The sequence below is a fragment of the Bos indicus x Bos taurus genome, chromosome 13 (genome assembly GCF_003369695.1).
Source record: "Bos indicus x Bos taurus breed Angus x Brahman F1 hybrid chromosome 13, Bos_hybrid_MaternalHap_v2.0, whole genome shotgun sequence".
NCBI classification, from domain to species: domain Eukaryota; kingdom Metazoa; phylum Chordata; class Mammalia; order Artiodactyla; family Bovidae; genus Bos; species Bos indicus x Bos taurus.
The window spans coordinates 21,987,237-22,008,141 of NC_040088.1; the positions used below are offsets into that span (position 1 = coordinate 21,987,237).

At 47.8% G+C, this 20,905-nt stretch overlaps 1 protein-coding gene across 2 annotated transcripts in view; it reads right to left on the reverse strand.

Annotated features, from left to right (window-relative positions):
* TTLL9 (tubulin tyrosine ligase like 9) overlaps positions 1–20,905 on the reverse strand; it is a 61,264-nt gene that overhangs the window by 16,906 nt on the left and 23,453 nt on the right. For both annotated transcript variants that reach the window (XM_027558857.1, XM_027558856.1), the window contains exons 4-10: positions 16,600–16,711; positions 15,718–15,903; positions 6,774–6,842; positions 6,048–6,122; positions 4,828–4,918; positions 3,741–3,781; positions 2,842–2,929 (exon numbers count right to left, since the gene is read on the reverse strand). In XM_027558857.1, the coding sequence (XP_027414658.1) occupies positions 2,842–2,929; positions 3,741–3,781; positions 4,828–4,918; positions 6,048–6,122; positions 6,774–6,842; positions 15,718–15,903; positions 16,600–16,711 (662 nt within the window). The remainder of the gene's footprint in view (positions 1–2,841; positions 2,930–3,740; positions 3,782–4,827; positions 4,919–6,047; positions 6,123–6,773; positions 6,843–15,717; positions 15,904–16,599; positions 16,712–20,905) is intronic.

The window sequence follows — 20,905 nt, forward strand, 5'->3', positions numbered from 1 at the left end:
TCAGAGGAAATTCATCAGAAAGGTTATTTCTAGTGTGACCAGAAAAGGTTTCTCTTCCTCCCTCCTCCTTTTTGTACATTTCTCCTGGATTTTCCGATTTGTCTTCAAAGAGCTATACTTTTATTATGAAGGCTATATCCTTTAAATGTTTTATTATCTTTATTATTAAAGTAATGCATATCGGTTGCAAGAATAGTTCATAATATAGAGAAATGTTAAAGTTAAAAATAAATGTTTCTTGACCTGAATCCCAGGGACGGGGGAGCCTGGTGGGCTGCTGTCTATGGGGTCACACAGAGTCGGACACCACTGAAGTGACTTAGCAGCAGCAGCAGCAGCAGCAGACCTGATTTTAATCTTCTAAATTTTTTAAAGTTAATAGATTCGTGAACCTCCTTTCATATTTTCTTCTAAACGGAAATGTAAAAGCAAAAGATGGGATTGTAAACACAGCCCGATTCTACACGCACATGTGGTTTCCACCTCACATTCTACCACAGACACCTTTTTTTTCCCCTGGCCGCACTGCATGGCTTGTGGGATGCTTGTGGGATATTAGTTCCCCTACCAGGGATCAAACTCTGGTCATCAGCAGTGAAAGCACTAAGTCTTAAACACTGGACCACTAGGGAATTCCTGTAGTTACCTTTCCATAACATTTCAATCACCTCACTGTATTCAACAGCTACACAGGATCACGGAAATGCTTTATCATTCATTTCACCATCCCTCTATGGTGGATTAAGCTGTTTCTGCTTGTTTACTATTAGTGTTGAGGTGAATATTTTTTCATTTTGAGTATGTGTATCTGATTTATGTATTTGAATAATTGTAAGTTATATATATATATAATATGTATATTTATTTAAAGTCAGCTAAATAATTTTATATATTAATATTATTATTTTGCAATCCAAAGTTGCTTTATTATTTTAAAAGTTGGTGTGTAATATCTGAAGCGAATAAGGCAAAATATTAATAACTGCTAAATCTGGATGGTAGATGCATAGATTTCTGTTACAGCCTTTCCTGCAGTTTTCTATATAATTTAAATATTTCAATATTTAAAAATTAAAAGCAATTAAACAAAGGGATGAAAATTATGTGTATTCACTCACAGTGAAAACAGCAAAGCCTTGTTAAACAGAAACTAGCCGTGGAGAGTCCTCAATTTAATAAGGCTCTATGGTGCCTAGAGGCAAACAAACATTTTAAAATGAGGGCAGGAGGACCAATAATGTGTACTGAGTAGTCACTCTGGGTTAGGCACTGTCTAAATGCTTTACATGTATCGTTTAACTTTATTTACTTTTAGGTTTTTTCCTTGGCCACATGGCATATGCGATCTTAGTTCCCTGGAATCAAACCCGCGCCCTCCACAGTGGAAGCATGGAGTCTTGACCACTGGACTACCCAGGGAAGTCCCTCATCTAACCTTAATAAGAAATGAGGTGGCAAAAAATGAAACTAAAATAAATTCAATGAGTTACCTATGACAAATTCTTGTTAGAATCACAAAATAAGATATACTGGAAATGCTAACGTTGGCTAAACAGAAGGAAACAAATTGTAGAAAATACTCAGGAAGGCCTAAGCCCTTCTGACATTCAGGGAATGCAAATGTATTACCTTGGACAGACACTTAATTGAATGATGAGATTAAGGCAGAGCGATGTGAATTGGCTAAAAGCATTAGCTGGATTGCCCAAGCCAGAAGCTTGGCAGCATCACTTGCTACTTCCACCTCTCCCATATGAAGGTAACCTAGTCCTGCTGGTTTATCTCCTAAATATTTATTTCTAGATCATTTACCCCTTTTCCTCTGATGCTCATGTCTAAAAGTCTTAAAAACAACGTTTGCTCTTTTTATTTTGACCAGATAATAGACTCACATAGTTCAAAAGTCAAAAGTATAAAAATGTATATAAGGAATATCTCCTTCCCCTAACCCCAACCCTGTCCCCTCCCATTCATTTCTCCTCCAAGTCAAATTCTGTTTCTAGTTTCTTGTCTATCCTTCCAGAGATGTCTATGCACAGATAAATGTATATACAGAGACATACGTTTTAACATGAATGCAAGCGTCCTTTCCACAGAGTTCTACACTTAGTTTTTTTCCAATGAACAATACATCTTGGAGATTATTTCATCAATACATAAGTCACCTCCCCTGGTTCCTTTTTACCAGCTGGATAGTATTCTGTTGTATAAATGAACCATTCATTCGGTTATTTCCGATTATTATTTTTTTCCCTCATAACAAGGCTATGCAGTGGATAATGTTTAAACCTCTCTTTTCCTATCCTATATTGTGAGTGTACCTGGAGGATAAATTCCCAGAAAGGAATTGCTGTGTCTGTGCATTTGTTTTTTGATAGAAATTTGCCAGATTGCCGCCTAAGCAGTTGTACAGTTGACACTTCACCAGCAATGTATATACTCCCCTAGCCTTGCCAATACAGCATGTTATCAAAATTTTCGTATCTGCCAATTTGGTAGAAAAGGCACTGTATTCGAGTGAATGAGTGAGTCAGTGACTAGGCACATAAAGGGATGTGAACATTTTCCAAAGGGGCTCAACAAGTCCAATCCTATGAATCAAATCAATGTGAAATGACGATCAAGCAAGGATGCTTGGGGTGAGTTGCTATGAGCATAGCAGGACTGTTTCCCTCAGGTCACTGGGGGATCTCCCACCCCCTCAAGACTGTAAGTTCCCTGAGGGAAGGGACCAGGGCTGTTTTTTTCACTGCTGTATCTCCTATTCCCTGATGGGAGTTTGGACGGGAAGGGCAGGGTGCCTGGAAGATGCTGGGGGCGGGTGGGGGAATCCTAGGATACACTGGTCATCGATGCTGTTCAGTGTGAAGCGGGTGTTGGAGAATCGGGCGAAGCCATCCCGGTACAGCCAGGCCCGCAGTGGGATGTACTATGGGGGAGGTGGGAATGGAGAGAGAGAAAAGGGAAGGAGGATCAATTCCAGCACTTTCACACCTCCTGGCTTTTGCACCTGCTGTTTCCTCCATCTGAAATGCTCTGCCTTCTTTCCCACATCATCCTGCAAGAATCTGCCCAAATATCAGCCTTCTGATTCGACCCCCTCTTTCCAGCGGGTAGGAGTGGGTATGGAGAGATGCAGAAGGGAACAAAATTAACGGGCCTTTCCTCTGCTCCACCACCACAAGTGACAGCCGCCAGACGGTGAGCTCCAGGAGGGCAGGGGCCGAGCCTGTCTTAGACGCTCCGATGTCCTGTGCCCAGCATATTGTACCATGAAGGTTTAAGTGTTGAATGCATGGGTGGAGGGAGTGCAGCAGCTGTTTGGTTAAGAGAGTCCGTTGTCAGGATCCGAATCCCTGCTCTGCCACTCACAGCTGTGTGACCTCGAGCAAGTTGCTCAACCTGTCTGATCTATCTCCTTATCTGTAAAATGAAGCAAACAAAAGAACCTACCTCCCTGGTTAATTAGAAGGACTGAAAGAAAGAAAATCTGCTCAGTACTGGGCCTGGTACTTAGTAGGTGCTCAATAAATGTTGGCTGTGGTTACCACGGATGACTGAACGGAGAAGGAAGGCAGAGATGATCCAGATACTGCGGCCTCTGAGATGGCCAAGCTTGGATCCGTTGACCACCCCCTACCAGACAGCTCACACGGGTGCCCCCAGAATGGCTGTCCTGTCCCCTGGGCCAGCTGCCCCGCCCCCGCCCCTAGGAGAGAGCACCTGTCTTGGTCACTCACAGACATCACCAGCACGTAGACACGCAGGTCAAACTTGCGGCCTGTCAAGCAAGGGGAGAATGAACTGGCATAACAAATACCGATGGTGTGTCCAGTGCCGAGCTAGGTTTGTGGGAGATGGCAGTGGACAGGCCAATGTGAATCCCAATAAAACCACAGGAGGTGCCACGTGCCTGCCTAGCCCAGAGTAGGTGGGGCCTTCAGGCGGGAGGCGCTGCCTGAACAGAGTTTCAGAGGGGACAAAGGGGGCTTGGTCCAAGGGCAGAGTGCAAGGAGACAAGGTCAGTGAGGTCAGCAGGGGCCGGTTTCTGAGCAGTTTTGGGGTCTTGTTTCAGCAACCATGGGAAGCCACTGAGGGGTGTCTGACCCCCCTGGCGACTGTGTGTGGAATAGAGCAAAGGGGACTAGACCCATGGGCGTCAGCGAGGAAGGAGAGGTCAGTGGCCAGAACTGGGTATGGAGGCGGCCAGCCAGGTTCAAGAGCTGCGTGGAGCCTTGATGAAGAACCATATGTGGGAGGAGAAGAGAGGGACGTTTCCAGAATAGTCTCCACCTTCTGGCTTGGTGAGGGGAGGACAGTTCTGTCCCCAGGTAGGGAGGCTGACGGGTGAGCCAGATGGTAAGGGGAGGACAAGGCTGGATTTTAGTCTTGTTGGGTTTGAGCTGCAGAGAGATGCTCGCAAGGGCATGTCACAGACTGTGGGACATCAGGGTCTGTGGTGTGGAGCAAGGTCTCAGCCGGAGACAGAAATCTGGGAGTCACGGGATCTGGGTGGTGATTAAAGTCATGAAGAGGATGGGGGTCACTGGGGGAGGGAGGGGTGGAGGAGAGACCCACGGAAGTCCCCAAGGAAGGACAATGCCTGAGGAAGTGAGAGGGGGCAAGTGATATTAATGCTATTCCATGGGGCCCCTTCAGAGCACTGGCCCCTCTTGGTCAAGACCCTGCAGGACAGGGTTCCATCTTTGCATCCAATCATGCCTGGCAGCAGGCTGAGCCCATGACTGGCTGCTGATCCAGGCTTGTTGACTGACTAACCAACCAACCATCCTGTAGAAGGGCAGGGAGCAGAGACGCACATCTCACCTCCTATCAAGTAGGGATTTTCGATGTAACGCTGAGCTACATAGTTCTCCACGGGAATTTCATCTTTCTGGTCATCAGAACTTCTTGTGTCCTAGTTGTAACAATAATTGTTATTAACATTTTGGGGGGGGAGCATTTCCTGTGTAAGAGGCACTGGGTTAGGCACTCTACTTTGGGTATATGATCTGATCCTCAGATCAACCCTGTCAGGAAAGTACTAATGTTATCACCATTTTATAGATGAGAAACTGAAGCACAGAGAGGGGGAGTGACTTGCCCAAGGTCACACAGCTGATGGGTGGTACAGCTGGGAAGTCGTCTCACACAGGCTGGGCCCAGAGCCTGGGCATTTAACATCCAAATCTGTGCTGTCCAATAAGGCAGCTACCAGTCACATGTGGCTATGTACATTTATATTTTAAATTGATTAAAAGGAAATGATATTACATGTGACAGTAAGGATGAAATTCGGAGGCATCATGCTAAGTGAAATAAGCCAGACCTAAACGGACAAATCTTGTCTGATTCCACTTCCACGAGGTGAGAGTAGTGAAATTCTGAGACAGAAGGTAGGAAGGCGGCTGTCAGGGGTTGGGGGCAGCGGGGCAGGAGTTAGTGTTTAATGGGTACAAGGTTCAGCTGGGGAAGATGAAAAAGTTCCAGAAATGGAACACAGTTTGCACAAAACTATGAATGTACTTAATGCCATTGAATTGCACACTTAAATAAGGCTAAACTGAAAAATTTTATGTATATTTTATCATAGTCAAAGAGGAAATAAATTAAAGTCCAGCCTTTCAAGTTGCCCTAGCCTCATTTCCATTGTCTGGATATTAACATGTCACTAGTGGTCAGGACATTAGAGAGCACGAGCGTGTGCCATTCCCCCCACTGGAGAAAGTCCCATTGATGGTGCTGCTGGAGTACCACCCGGGCCTCCAAGGACATTCCTCTCCCTTCTCTTCCTGCGGATTCTTTGCAGCCAGCCCAATTCAGGCCTTTTCACCTCACCATCTGCAAAGCCCTTTCCCACCCATTGTCCCCTTCACGGTAACCTTGTGAGGCCCCAGGGCAAATGTCACATGCTTGGTGAGGTCATCTGGGCCCAAGGGCAGAATTAGCTACATCTACCATCACCCCCACCCTGAAGATTTGCTTCTCCATCAAAACTGCCAGTTCTTCTCTTTCTGGGGTCCAGGGCCACCCACACCTATACTCACATGGCTTCCAGAGGGGTTGACAGTGTTTCGGGCCGGCTGGGCCTCCAGGCTGGTGAGCTTCTTCCCAGCGGTGCCCTGACAGTTTCATGGGAGGAACAGGGACACACAGTGAGGAGGGGCAATTCATTTATTGTGCCCCTGCTGCGAGCCCACTGGCACAGTAGGCACAGGTGGTGACAGCCTGCTCCTGTCACGCAGCCTGCACCATTACCATCTTTCAGGTTCAGAGGGGTTCGGCGCTTTCCCCAAGACCACAGAGCTGCTGAACGGTGGAGACAGGGTGGGCCAGCATTTCTATTATAGATTCCTGCACCAAGACAGGCTTGGGTTGGGGGGCAGGGAGAGGGCTGCTTCAGGCTTAGTCCAGGAGCCGGAGGAACAATTAGCCAAACTCCCCCAGCCAGATGAGTCAGAGGCCCAGGAAAAGAGCGTACTGTTCTCTTAGACACACTAACTCATCCTATCTTCAACGGGTACTTTACTATCCTGATTTACTGGGAGCACCAAAAAGTGAAATAACTTGCCCAAGCTCACACAGCTAAGAAGTAGTAAGGTCAGGATTTGAACCCAGGCAATTTGGCTCCAGAGACCCTGCACCCATGGGCAGGCCTGTGGGCAGAGCTCCTTTGCCAGCCCTCCGAGCATTGAGTGTGAGGAGGAGGGGCCCCTGATCCTTGCAAGGGGGCAAAGGAGGGTGTGGGGAGGAAGGGGGAGAGGTAAGCTCACCTTCTTCCAGTCCATGATGTCCTTCAGCCTCCGGAAGAGGAAGATGCCCTTCCCCTGTGACCGGGCTACCTGAGGTGGGGGTGAGGGCAGAAAGATTGGCTTTTAGCTCCATGTGGTTCCCTATGGGCCCCTGGACCTGGGGCCCTTCCCCAGCATTTCTCTGACTCCAACTCCTTTGTGGGCCTCGCAGCTGTCCCCAGGGATTGGCCCAGTGCAGCCTTGAAGGGGTTGGGACAGAGGAGGTGTTAAGTCTGGCGGGTGGGAGGGAGGGAAGTAGGGAAGAAAGTGAGAGACTTGGTTCACAAAGGCACACAATTGCATGAATAATACAAAGGAGCAGACAATTAAAAAGCCATTTCTAACAGTCCTGGGAACATATCATCCAATTCTTTTTTTGGAAATCAATTTGCCTTCCTAATTAGATTTTGCTTCAGCTAATACTGAAGTCAGTCTGCCTTTACTGAATTCCAGTATAGATAATTCAAAGCTTCAGAGTCTCAGGGTTGGGAGTATCTTGAACATCATGCAGAGCAGGAGGCACCAAAGACATTGCCCACTCTGCGACATCCCTCTACAGGTCACCTGCCTGACCTTGCACATTCACAAAGCCAGGGAGCTCACTACCCTCCCCCGCCCCTAGATAGCCCATTCCATGGCAGGATAGCTGTATTAGGCAGTCATCCAACAGGTACGTAATAGGTATGCTTGGCTTTATGCTATAGCAATAACCTAGACCTCATGGACTTTCACAGCTTAATCTGTGTTGGGCTAAAATCTATCTGCCTGGTACTGGCCTCAAGGGCCTCCTAGAACAAATCTGACTTCTAGACCCCAGAACAGCCCTTTTTAATTATTTGCAGCCATTGAACAGGTGATCCAGAGTCGTTTTTCTCCAGCATAAATGCACCCAGCCTGTGCAAATTCTCATTTCGTTCTCATCTTCTTGGAGCATGGCCCAGCTGGTTAAAGAGAAGCTCTTTATACAGTGTGAGATGGACAGAGCTGTCACTGACATGCCTATTCCAGAAGATATCCTCCTAAGGGAAGAATCCTAAAGAGTGGAGAATAAACTTCCTGCATGGTGATTTATCAGGGTGGTTGAGACTGGAAATCATCTAATATCTAGCCTGCCGGACTGTTATTTCCAAAAGCAATCATGATATTCCCAGTCCCATATGACTTCCACAACCTTATTACCCTGCGCCTTCCATCAAGAGCAGAAATAGCTGTCCCTTCTCCTTGAATCTATGTGAGCCTATAGGACTGTCTCAGCTATTTTTATGTACAGCAGAAGCGATCCTGTGTGAGTTTCAATACTAGGTCATAAAACGCAGCACAGCTTCCACACGCTTTCTCTTGGAGGATGGTCACCCTGGGAACCCAGCCACCATGCTGTGAGGAAGTTCAGGGCACATGGAGAGGCCCATGTGAAGGGCAACTGAGTCTTCTAGCCCTCAACCCTGGCTGAGCTCCCGGCCAGCAGCCAGTACCAACTTGCCAGCTGAGCTAGTGAGCCAGCTTGGCAGTAAATTCTCCAGCCCTCGGTAAAGCTGCCTTGAAAAATGCTGGAGCAGCCACAAGCCCAGCTTGGAGGCTTGTGAGCTACATCAGAGATGACTGTTGTTTCAAGCCTCTGAGTTTTGGAATGAAGCAACAGAAACCAAAATTTAGGGGAACAGTTCCTAACAATGATGTTAGCAGCTAATATGTCTCAGCGATGAACCAGGCACACAGGTTTCACACTCAAGTCCTCATTAAAGCGTTTCAAAAAACTTGTATGTAGGCATTAATATCCCCATTTTGCAGCCAAGGAAACCAAGGGACAGAGAGGTCAAGCCCTCTGCTCAAAGTTACCTAGCTTGTAGGTGACAAATCCAGGCTTGTTAAATCTGTTTCACAAGCCTAGTGCTCACTCAGCTCCTGCAAAATGTGAGGGAGTATGCAGAATTAGGTGATAAACATGGTGTCACTTCTGGGAGCATCAGTGTTACCTGATGAATCGGGAAGAAGATATTTTTATGGTATTTTTATTTAAAGATATGCTATTGATTGGGCTTCCCTTGTGGCTCAGTTGGTAAAAAATCCACCTGCAATGTGGGAGACCTGGGTTCAAGCCCTAGGTTGGGAAGATCCCCTGGAGAAGGGAAAGGCTACCCACTCCAGTATTCTGGCCTGAAGAATTCCATGAACTCTACAGTCCATGGGGGTCACAAAGAGTTGGACACGACTGAATGACTTTCACTTTCACTTTCATATTTTTGATTGGAAAACAATACAAGTGGATTACTAAAATGAACCCGTTTGATTTTGTATCACCTGCAGCCACTCACAGACTGGAAAAGGTCAGTTTTCATTCCAATCCCAAAGAAAGGCAATGCCAAAGAATACTCAAACTACCGCACAATTGCACTCATCTCACACGCTAGTAAAGTAATGCTCAAAATTCTCCAAGCCAGGCTTCAGCAATATGTGAACCGTGAACTTCCTGATGTTCAAGCTGGTTTTAGAAAAGGCAGAGGAGCCAGAGATCAAATTGCCAACATCTGCTGGATCATGGAAAAAGCAAGAGAGTTCCAGAAAAACATCTATTTCTGCTTTATTGATTATGCCAAAGCCTTTGACTGTGTGGATCACAATCAACTGTGGAAAATTCTGAAAGAGATGGGAATACCAGACCACCTGATCTGCCTCTTGAGAAATCTGTATGCAGGTCAGGAAGCAACAGTTAGAACTGGACACGGAACAACAGACTGGTTCCAAATAGGAAAAGGAGTACGTCAAGGCTGTATATTGTCACCCTGCTTATTTAACTTATATGCAGAGTACATCATGAGAAACGCTGGACTGGAAGAAACACAAGCTGGAATCAAGATTGCCGGGAGAAAAATCAATAACCTCAGATATGCAGATGACACCACCCTTATGGCAGAAAGTGAAGAGGAACTCAAAAGCCTCTTGATGAAGGTGAAAGTGGAGAGTGAAAAAGTTGGCTTAAAGCTCAACATTCAGAAAACGAAGATCATGGCATCTGGCCCCATCACTTCATGGGAAATAGATGGGGAACGGTGGAAACAGTGTCAGACTTTATTTTTCTGGGCTCCAAAATCACTGCAGATGGTTACTGCAGCCATGAAATTAAAAGACGCTTACTCCTTGGAAGGAAAGTTATGACCAACCTAGATAGCATATTCAAAAGCAGAGACATTACTTCGCCAACAAGGGTTCGTCTAGCCAAGGCTATGGTTTTTCCTGTGGTCATGTATGGATGTGAAAGTTGGACTGTGAAGAAGGCTGAGCACCGAAGAATTGATGTTTCTGAACTGTGGTGTTGAAGAAGACTCTTGAGAGTCCCTTGGACTGCAAGGAGATCCAACCAGTCCATTCTGAAGGAGATCAGCCCTGGGATTTCTTTGGAAGGAATGATGATAAAGCTGAAACTCCAGTACTTTGGCCACCTCATGCGAAGAGTTGACTCATTGGAAAAGACTGTGATGCTGGGAGGGATTGGGGGCAAGAGGAAAAGGGGACGACAGAGGATGAGATGGCTGGATGGCATCACTGACTCGATGGACGTGAGTCTGAGTGAACTCCAGGAGTTGGTGATGGACAGGGAGGCCTGGCATGCTGCGATTCATGGGGTTGCAAAGAGTCGGACATGACTGAGCGACTGATCTGATCTGATCTGATCTGCAGCCGCTCACAGCCCTTCACCCCCTTCCTCCCCCTGCTATGCCCCTGGGGGCCATTCATCAGGGGTCATATTCAGTGGGTGTTGCAGATGTGGTTGGTGGTCTCCCCAGCAACCATTCTCTTTCCTTGCCAATGGAACCCCATTTGGGTCTCCTCTTCCCTGTGGCCCTGCCCTCTGGGGAGGTCTGAGCTCTCAGAGTGGTTCCATGCCTCTGCCACATGATTGGTTCAGGTGTGAGCTGGCAAGATGCCAGGGGAAGGAAGTCTGCCGTGGTGACTTCTGGGAATTTGTGTCTTCTTCTAAAGGCCACAAAACCAGGGTATTCCCTTATTCCCGTGGCAGGTGGAGATGTGAGGGGGTGGGTTAGGGCTGCAGCAGCCTTGTTGTGACTGAGAGGAGCAGTCAGCCCACTGAACTGGGAGTAGATGATAATGTAGAACAGCCTAACGAACCAACTCTGGATTCGACCTTCCATCACCAAAGGAAATTCCCTGGGGTCTGTAAATTTGAATGAGGAAAATTTTTCATCTTTATTTTCATTAACCCATGACTAGATTTTCATGTTTCCTTCCGTTATAAATGCAGGCATGAAATCCTAACAGTGTTAGCCAGGCCTGTGATTTGGGTCTCAAAAGAAATCACAGTTATTTTCATATCGCATTACAACTGTCTCCAAATACTGTTTATACTCGTTACAACCTCGAAATTATGGTAACAATCGGGTCTGCTGCTAGACTCTCTTTAATTGTTAATGGACAGCACATATACTCCTGCAGCATAAGGAATGTGTTAATAGTTTGTGGCTGCCCGGTGAGAAGTGCCCACAGGACTCTGACTGCAGGACTGCAGTGAAGCCCAGCCCTGTTGGCCAGGCCAGCGATGAGGATGCAGGGACACGAAGGCTGGCCCACTCCTGGGACACAAGGGACTTCTGACAACAAATTGGGCTTGAGGCCTCGCTGAGCTCCCCTCAGCCACCCTTCCTTCACTCTCTCCCTCACTGGGGTCAGACGTGGTGGGGTATCAGCACCCCTAGCCTCTCCCGGCTCCCTCCCCCTTGTCCCACAGGCCACACTCTGGCCTGTTGAATCTTGTCTTGGCGTCTATTTCTCAGAGGACCCAGACTAACACAGTTGGTGACTGTTTTACAGCATAGTTGCTTTCTTTTACAGTCAGACACCCTCTATGCCAGGCTTCTAAAAACCCTGTCCTGTGATGGGGTCCACACACTTCACCAGATGCTAAAGAGACACGAGGCATGAGAACAGTTCAGAACCCGTGCCTCCTTGTCTGAGCTGCTGTGAGTTGGGGCTTTCTGTTACCTGCCATCCCAAACACCCCAACTCTTGGGAGAGTTCAGTGAAAAAGTGTGAGAAGCCCTGGTTGGGGTAAACCCACATAAGAAAATGTTAAAACTCGATTTTTACCATCCTATAGTTTGGACAGAGGCCCCCAAAGCCCAGAACAGCCCAGTGGTCGCCCCAGATGCTCACAGCCCTTAGTAAAGTGTCAGACCACTAAGTCTCTTTGTGGACACACAGAGAGACTGACAGACAGGGCCCTGAGTGCTAGCATCTGCCCTCCCAGCCACACAAGGGAGGCTGGAGGAGCAAGCATGGTCCCCGTGAGCTGGGTCCTGTTCATTTCCTTGTTAATGCAGAGGGCCTGGGCTGGTGGGAGAGAGAGAGTGCCTAGGTGGAAAAAAGTTTGGATTGAGGTGATTTATACACTAGACTGATGGGATGGGAAGACAGATCCCTGTAAGTGTGCACTAAATCGTGTCCAGTTCTTTGCAACCTCATGGACTGTATCCCACCAGCCTCCTCTGTCCATGGGATTCTCCAGGTAAGAATACTGGAGTGGGTTGCCATGCCCTCCTCCAGGGGATCTTCCCAACCCAGGGATCGAACCCATATCTCCTGTGTCTCCTGCATTGGCAGGTGGATGTAGTAGGCTGACACGAGGGGGATGTCTGCTCCCTTTTGACTCAGTTCAACCTTCTCCTTCCAAGCCTGCGCTGCCCCCACTGAAAAGGAAGATGAAGGCTCGCAGGCCCCAGGGAACCGTGCACAGGAGACACTGGAAGGAAAGGCAGGTTGGTCGCTGCCCGACCTGGCCTGGCCACAGCAACGATGTGAAAAACCTGGTATATGAGTGGATGACAACTGGCTGGGTCACAAAGGCAGGCCTTGTGAGAACAGAGGGATTCGAGGGGCTTTCTCCCTCTAATTTCCAAATTTAGGGCAATGTCCTATTTTTTAACATTTCTCAACACCAAAGGGATCCAAACAACAGGATCCCAGAACTAATGATCTGGCCCACTGGTTCTCAGAGTGTGGCACCCAGACCAGTAGCACCCTTATAACCCAGTGCGATGGTTAATTTCGTGTGTCAGCTTGGCTGGGCAACGCTGCCCAGTCGTTCGGTCAAACGTTTGTCTAGATGCTGCTAAGAAGACATTTTTTAGATGTGATTAATATCTACAATCAGTAGACTTTAAGTACAGAATATCATTCTGGATGATGTGGGTGAGCTTCACTCATTCAGATGAGAACTTAAGAGCAAAACCCGAGGGTTCTGGAAAAAGAACAATTTTGCTGCAGGACTGTAACAGAAATCCTGCCTGAGCTTTCTGTCACCACAGTTTAGATTTACCAGCCCCCACAATATCTCATGAACTAATTCCTTACATACACACACACACACACACACACACACACACACACATACACCCTAATGGTTCTATTTCCTTGGCAAGTCCTAACTGCCCCATTTGGGAATTTGTTAGGAATGCAGATTCTCAGGCTCCACACCAGGCCTAACTGAATCCAGTAGAGTGGGTGCTTCAATCAACTCTCCAGAGGATACTCACGTGTGAGAATTACTTCTCTACAGTCTCATTACTCAAAGTGTTGTCTGTGAACCAGCCCCAGTGGCATCACCGTGAGTGGTTAACAATGCAGATTCTGAACTCTCATCCAGACCTGCTGAGAGGGGTTCTGCACTTTAACCAGATCCCCAAGGATTTGTGAGCACATCCAAATTTGGGAAGCATGGACCCAGTGCTCCTCAGGGGCAGGGGGAAGAAATGGTGTTGCCTGGACTCTGTGAAATAACAATAAAATGGTCAATTATTGGGCACCTAAGTGCGAAGCACTTTATACAGCTTATACAATTCATGTATACAACCCATGTAACTTCAATTATCTCATGACCCTGTAAGGCAGGTATGTCCATTAAGGCCATTTTACAGATGAAGAAATGGACTTAGGGGGGTTGAGTCACCTGCGCAGGGCCACACAGCTCATAAGTGGTGGCTCAGAATTAGAACCCAGGCTTCTGACTAGAAGCACCCACTCTCCACGCCCCACACCCTAGACAGGGAGCCTCAGCGATTCAGGAGAGAGGAGACACACACACACACACACACAAACATGAAGCCAAGATTCCTCCTCTTAATTACAGCTGTCGTTGTGTCTGCTGCTAACAAAGGCCGGGGGCTGGGAAAGGAATCAACTTAATGTGCAGTTGCTTGTTCCCAATTAGCACAAATTACCATGTGTCTGAGAAGATAATATTGGGAACTGGGATCCGCCCCAGTGGGTTGCAGTGTTTCTCTGCTTAACACCCTTCCAAGCCTTTCTCGCTGGCCTTCCCTTCTCCCAGGGAGGGGGATGAGCCTTCCAGCCACACATCAAGAGGCCTGAGTAAATCCTGGCTCAGTCCCCTTTGGGAGCATCCATTGTTTTTTGTCAGTTTCCCCTCCATTCACGTGCGTGTGCCTATGTCGCTTCAGTCGTGTCCGGCTCTTTGTGACCCCATGGACTGTAGCCTCCAGGCTCCTCTGTCCATGGGATTCTCCAGGCAAGAGTACTGGAGTGAGTTGCCATGCCCTCCTCCAGGGGGTCTTCCCAACCCAGGGACTGAACCTGTGTCTCCGGCACTGGCAGGCAGGTTCTTTACCACTAGTGCCGTGTACCTGTGATATTAGCTAAATCTGTATCAGCCAACACTAGCCTGTCCTCAGCCACAAGAAGGACTGCCCCCTCCCTACCCCACCCCCAGCTCCCTTCCTGGGGCCCAGCATGTTCCCAAATCCAGAAAATATTGGGGAGCTCTGATAATGCCATTCAAGGTTATGGTGGCATCGTTTTGAGAGTCCAGCCCTGGTATGAGGAAGGGCTGAGGGGCTGACAGGAGCTCTGGCACCCTTGTCCTCCTCTTTTTTCTTGATCCCCCCAAGAACTCCCTCCAGATGCAAGGCCTTTGTGCTTGCAGTTCCCTCCTCTCGGACTGCTCCGACCTCCGCCCTTCTCCAGGCTGACTCCTCTGTATCCTTCAGATTAAAGCTCAATTCTTTTTCTTTTAAATTTGTTTCCTTTCGTTTTTGAATACTAATTCTTACAACGACAACAACTATCATTCAGTGAGGACCTAAGATGTGCTGTACTTTTGTTAACCCATTTAGTGACACAACAACATTATGTAATCGATAGGTGCTATAATGATTCTCACTTTCCAGATGGGCAAACCAGGACTCGGAGAAGTTAAGTAATCTGCCTGAGGCCACACAGCTAGCAGGTGGCACAGCTAATATTTGAACCAAAGGGTTTGGCCTCAGAGCCCAATCTCTCACTTCTTCAGAGAAGCCTGCTGAAGGACTGGAGGAAGTCCTCCTGCTGTTTCCTCTGCTGGCACCATTCTCCTGATCAACACTTGCCACAGCTGTAACCACACATGTGTCCTCTACCTGAGAGCTATCTCCCCACCATCCAGTTCTGTGCCTGGCACATAGCAGGTGCTCAAAGAGCATGTGTGGGATGCCTGAATAAATAGGTCTCAGGCTCCTCATCTTTAAAACAGGGCAGATAATACCTCCTCCCAAAGGCCATCATGAGAACCTGGACAACGCAAGCAAAGCCCTTCTCACGGCCTGGCCATTGTTTTCATTCAAATCAGTAAGCGATTTCTCTGGGTTCCCTGCCTTGGGGTCCTAAGGCTCACTTGTTTATCTAGTGAACATCTGTTGAGCATCTACTATACATTTACTGAGCATATACTGTGTACCAGCAGTCACAGGTGCTGAGTCCACACACTGCAGAGAGGAGATGTTGTCAGCCCTTTAGGGAAAATCAGATGGTGCATCTAAGGCTGAATTCCCAGGCAGAGTCCTGTCCAGACATGTGCCAGTGAAGGAGTCCTGCTCCAGTGCCTAGGATGCCCCGACCCCCGGGCCTCAGCACTGGCACTCACAGGCTTCATGATCCAGGTGATGCCTGGGTTTTTGCGAAACTCCTCCACAAATAGGTGATACTCGCAGGGCATCTCAAAGGTTTTGGGGAAGAAGTCGCACTTGGCTGCCTCCAGCTTTCCTGCCTCACGCTCCAGTTGTTTCCGGAACCGCTTCAGGTTCTTCACCATGTAGTTCTTGCGGGTGAGCTGGGCGGCAAGATTGGCAAGCAGGTCACTGGTGCTCGTGCTCACTGCCCTGTCCACCTCCCAACCCCAGCATCCCACCAGCTGCGGCCCTCAGCAGACCCATTCTTTGCAAGGTAAGAATAACAGTAAGAGCAACTTTGACTGAGAGTCTGCCAGTCTATAATGATCCTAACTAGGCAGCCAGAGAAACTGAGGCTCAGAAAGGTTGTCAGTTGCCCAGAGCTATCCAGATAACAGGCAGCACAGGCGGGGTTTGATCTGGGCCTGTCTGACTCCAAAGTTCTTGTTCTAACTGCTAAGCTAAACTAACCTTTTCAAATCTCCCACCTTTGTTCCCCAGCTCCTGCCCGTCCCATCTTTATGGTCTGGTTCCTCCCATTTCTTCCTTCCCATCTCTAGACTCCAAACAGATCAACTTGCCTCATCCTGAAATCACACAATCCCTCAAGCATCCTGCTTGCTCCTCCTTTGCACCAGAGGCCAGCTAGCCCATGACCTCAAGCCCCTCCCCAGGGCAGTCTGTTCCTCAGGTCTGAGATCCCTGCTGCCTCGCACTAGCTCATCATGGATCTAGTGCACATACCCCACACCTGGCATGCAGCTCCAAATTCCCTTATACTTCTCCATTCTCGTCCCTGTGTTCCTAGCCAGCCGCTGCTCACTGCCATGCCCAGTCTCCAAGCCCACCCGGCTCACCTCGTAGTGGTTCCGGAAGTGACTGATCCGCACGTGCTCGCCCATGTAGGTATGGTCAAAGTTCTCCCGAAGCCAGCTGACATCACACCAGTAAAAATCCCACTCCCCTTCGCTGGAGGTGGGGGTGGGACAGAAGTTAGGACTGAGGACCTCAGCACTGCAGGGGGTCTGGGGTGGGATCTGGGGCCCGGGGAGGTGCAGCTGAGGAGTGAGCAGCTGTGTGCCCTTCGGGAGTCTCAAGGAGGTTTTGGGCCGCCGCTGCCCACCATGTACTTGGTGAGGCCTGAGAAAACTACAGGCCTGTGAGAGTGAAAACTACAGAAATGTTCCTACAAAAATCCAGGCTGCCGGCTTCCTTTGAACAATCAGCAGATCTCAGATCTGGCCATACTGATCCCAGATGCCTCTGTCCCCCAGCACTCATCACCATAGACAGGGCACACCCTCTCCAGATCACAGTCCCCACTATGCTACATGGTCCACGACAACCTGCCAACCTCACCTGCTCGTGCTAACTGCTGGGGTCCTAGAAGCATCCACATAGCCACCTCTGAATCCACATTACCAAGCAGTGGAATTAGATCACATGTGTAAGCCCTTCCCAGTTCAAAAAGCTGTCCTTTCACTGACTCCTCAAAGCAGTCCACAAAGTGCTGTGATCATGCCTGGAGCCCTAAGATGGGGACAGCCTTGCTCACTAAGGACACGGCAGCCTCGGGACTCACACCCAAGCCTGCCTGCCTCCAAATTCTGACCCATTTCTCACCACCATGCCAGAGAGGGGGAATCTAGACGGAGCTACCGAATTCACATAGCAGAGCAGGGTACACAGAGGAGATGCCTGAAAAAGGCATAAGTGACAAGAAATAAAACACCATGGTTATTTTCAAGTTTTTTAGTAAAAAAATTAGATATAACCAGAGCCCCATGTATATCCCTGCTTGATTGTACCTCTTATTCTCTTGTCTCAAAAGAAGCCATTAGCCCGAACTTGGAATCATATCTATGAGTGTCTTTATAGTTTTACTATGGATCTATGTGTGTATTCATACATGGCACATGGCATTGTTGGCACATGCCATGTATGAATACACAAATATACACAGTAAATGTATATATACATATTAGGTTCTGTTATTATGTCCATTTTAAAGATGAAGAAACTGAGGCACAGAGAGGTTAAGAAACTAATCTATTAAGTGGCAGAGCAGGATTGGAACTCAGGCCATCATGCTCCAGAGTCCAAACTCTGTGGATAGAACCACTCTTGTGTATTTCCTTTGACAACGTGCTTCCCTTTTTTTCTTACCAGTCATTTGTTTTGGGTGAATGAATAATGGATGAATGAATAAATAATGCATTATTCATTCATTCATGTAACAGACAAGTGTTGAGGTTGTCTTGGTGTCAGAGACAATGTTGGGTGCAAGGATATAGGGGGAACAAAAACACCTGGCCAGGTGGTAGGGAAGATAAATAAATAAGGAGACAAATATGCAACTCTCTAATGAGGAATTATGAAACATGCCATGAGTAATCCAGTTGGAGGCCATGAGGCAGGGCAGTTGAGGAACCTATGTTAGGTGGAGGCCACCCTGTGGAGCTGATATGTCAACTTATATCTGAAGAGTAAGGAGGGACAGCCAGATTAAGGGCAGTGGGGAGAGGGTTCCAGGATATAGAAGAGCAGGAACTGAGGTCCTGATGTTGAAAGGGCTCATTCAAGGATATGAAGAAAAGCCAGAGTGGAGGGACAAAGGTCAGGGATGACACTGTAAGTGGAATAGGGCCTAACAAGCAGGGCCTTGTATACCTTGGTGTGGATTTTAGATTCTTTTCTAATCCTAAGTTTGTTCATTTGTATACCATCTTCATGTTTATCATAATCAAGTTGTTCTTCAATTCCCCGGGAAGTCATTAAACTGCTCAACAAGGCCAAGAGGGATTGAGGTTCCTCCTACCTTCCCATTCTACCATCCTCAACATGTCTTCATGCTCATCCTCTCAGGGTCACAAGATGGTTGCTGCTATTCCAGGCATCATGGCCACTTTCTTTGTGGGAAGCAAGGGAAGGGACAGCTCTGGCCACGTTTGTTCCAAACTCTGACCTAACAGCCTTGTGGTCTGAACTGGGGCCTCATTCTGTCCGGAAATACCAGACTCCAGCTTAGGTCCTAAGGACAAGGCCTCACATTCACTGAGCCGTGTCTGGTGTAAACACCCTGGCCTCTGGCCCTTGATTTGAGGACTCTTGAGGCTATTTGGGATCAGCCAGGAAACAGCCCGTTTCATGGGCTCGTATAGATAGCATCAGCACCAGACAAACCCTCAGACCTTTTCCCACTTGACCATGGAACAAGGCTGAGGAGGGATGGGGGCAGCCTGAGGTCACGTGGAAGGTCAGGACAGTGCCTTTTCTTATACACTTCCCTTGCCTCATTCTCCACTGCACCCAGTCCTTCAGAATCCAGGGAAGGAAAGTTCATTCCAAGATAAGTGTGCTACATGAGAGAACCAAGAAGGAAAATCCACAGCTGGAAAATCCCTGTAGCTGCCATCATCAGCACCATCATCACCACCATCACTATTATCACCATCATAACCATCACTATCATCACCATCATCACCATCACTATCATCACCATCACCACCATCATCACCACCATCACCATCATCACCATCACCACCATCATCACCACCATCACCACCATCATTATCATCACCACCATCATCACCACCATCACAATTATCATCCTCATCACCACTATCACTATCATCACCATCATCACCATCACCACCATCGTCACCACCATCACCATCATCACCACCATCACTATCATCACCACCATCACCACTATCACTATCATGACACCATCATCACCATCATCACCATCACCACCATCACTGTCATGACACCATCAGCACCATCATCACCATCACCACCATCATCACCACCATCACCATCATCACCATCACCACCATCATCACCACCATCACCATCATCACCACCATCGTTATCATCACCACCATCATCACCACCATCACTATTATCATCCTCATCACCACTATCACTATCATCACCATCACCACCACCGTCACCACCATCACTGTCATCACCATCATCACCACCATCACTATCATCACCATCATCACCACCAATCACTATCATCACCATCATCACCATCATCACCACCATCACCACTATCACTATCATGACACCATCATCACCATCATCACCATCACCACCATCACTATCATGACACCATCAGCACCATCAGCACCATCAGCACCATCACCAGCATCATCACCACCATCACTATCATGACACCATCATCACCATCACCACCATCATCACCACCATCACCATCATCACCACCATCACCATCATTACCATCACCACCATCATCACCACCATCATCACCACCATCACCATCATCACCACCATCACCATCATCACCATCACCATCATCACCACCATCACCACCATCACCATCATCACCACCATCACCATCACCACCATCATCACCACCATCACTATTATCATCCTCATCACCACTATCACTATCATCACCATCACCACCATCACCATCACCATCACCATCATCACCACCATCATTATCATCACCACCATCATCACCACCGTCACTATTATCATCCTCATCACCACTATCACTATCATCACCGTCATCACCATCATCACCACCATCACCACTATCACTATCATGACACCATCATCACCATCATCACCATCACCACCATCATCACCACCATCACCATCACCACCATCATCACCACCATCACCACCATCACCATCATCACCACCATCGTTATCATCACCACCATCATCACCACCATCACTATTATCATCCTCATCACCACTATCACTATCATCACCATCATCACCATCACCACCACCATCACCACCATCACCGTCATCACCATCATCACCACCATCACTATCATCACCATCATCACCACCAATCACTATCATCACCATCATCACCATCATCACCACCATCATTATCATCACCATCACCATCACCATCACCATCACTATCATGACACCATCATCACCACCATCACTATCATGACACCATCAGCACCATCAGCACCATCAGCACCATCATCACCATCACCACCACCATCACCATCACTATCATGACACCATCATCACCACTATCACTATCATCACCACTATCACTATCACGACACCATCATCACCACTGTAATATTCACCCAAAGCACCAAAGAGAGGACTCTGCCATCTTGGATTACCCACACCACAGCTTGCCACCAACAGCCAATT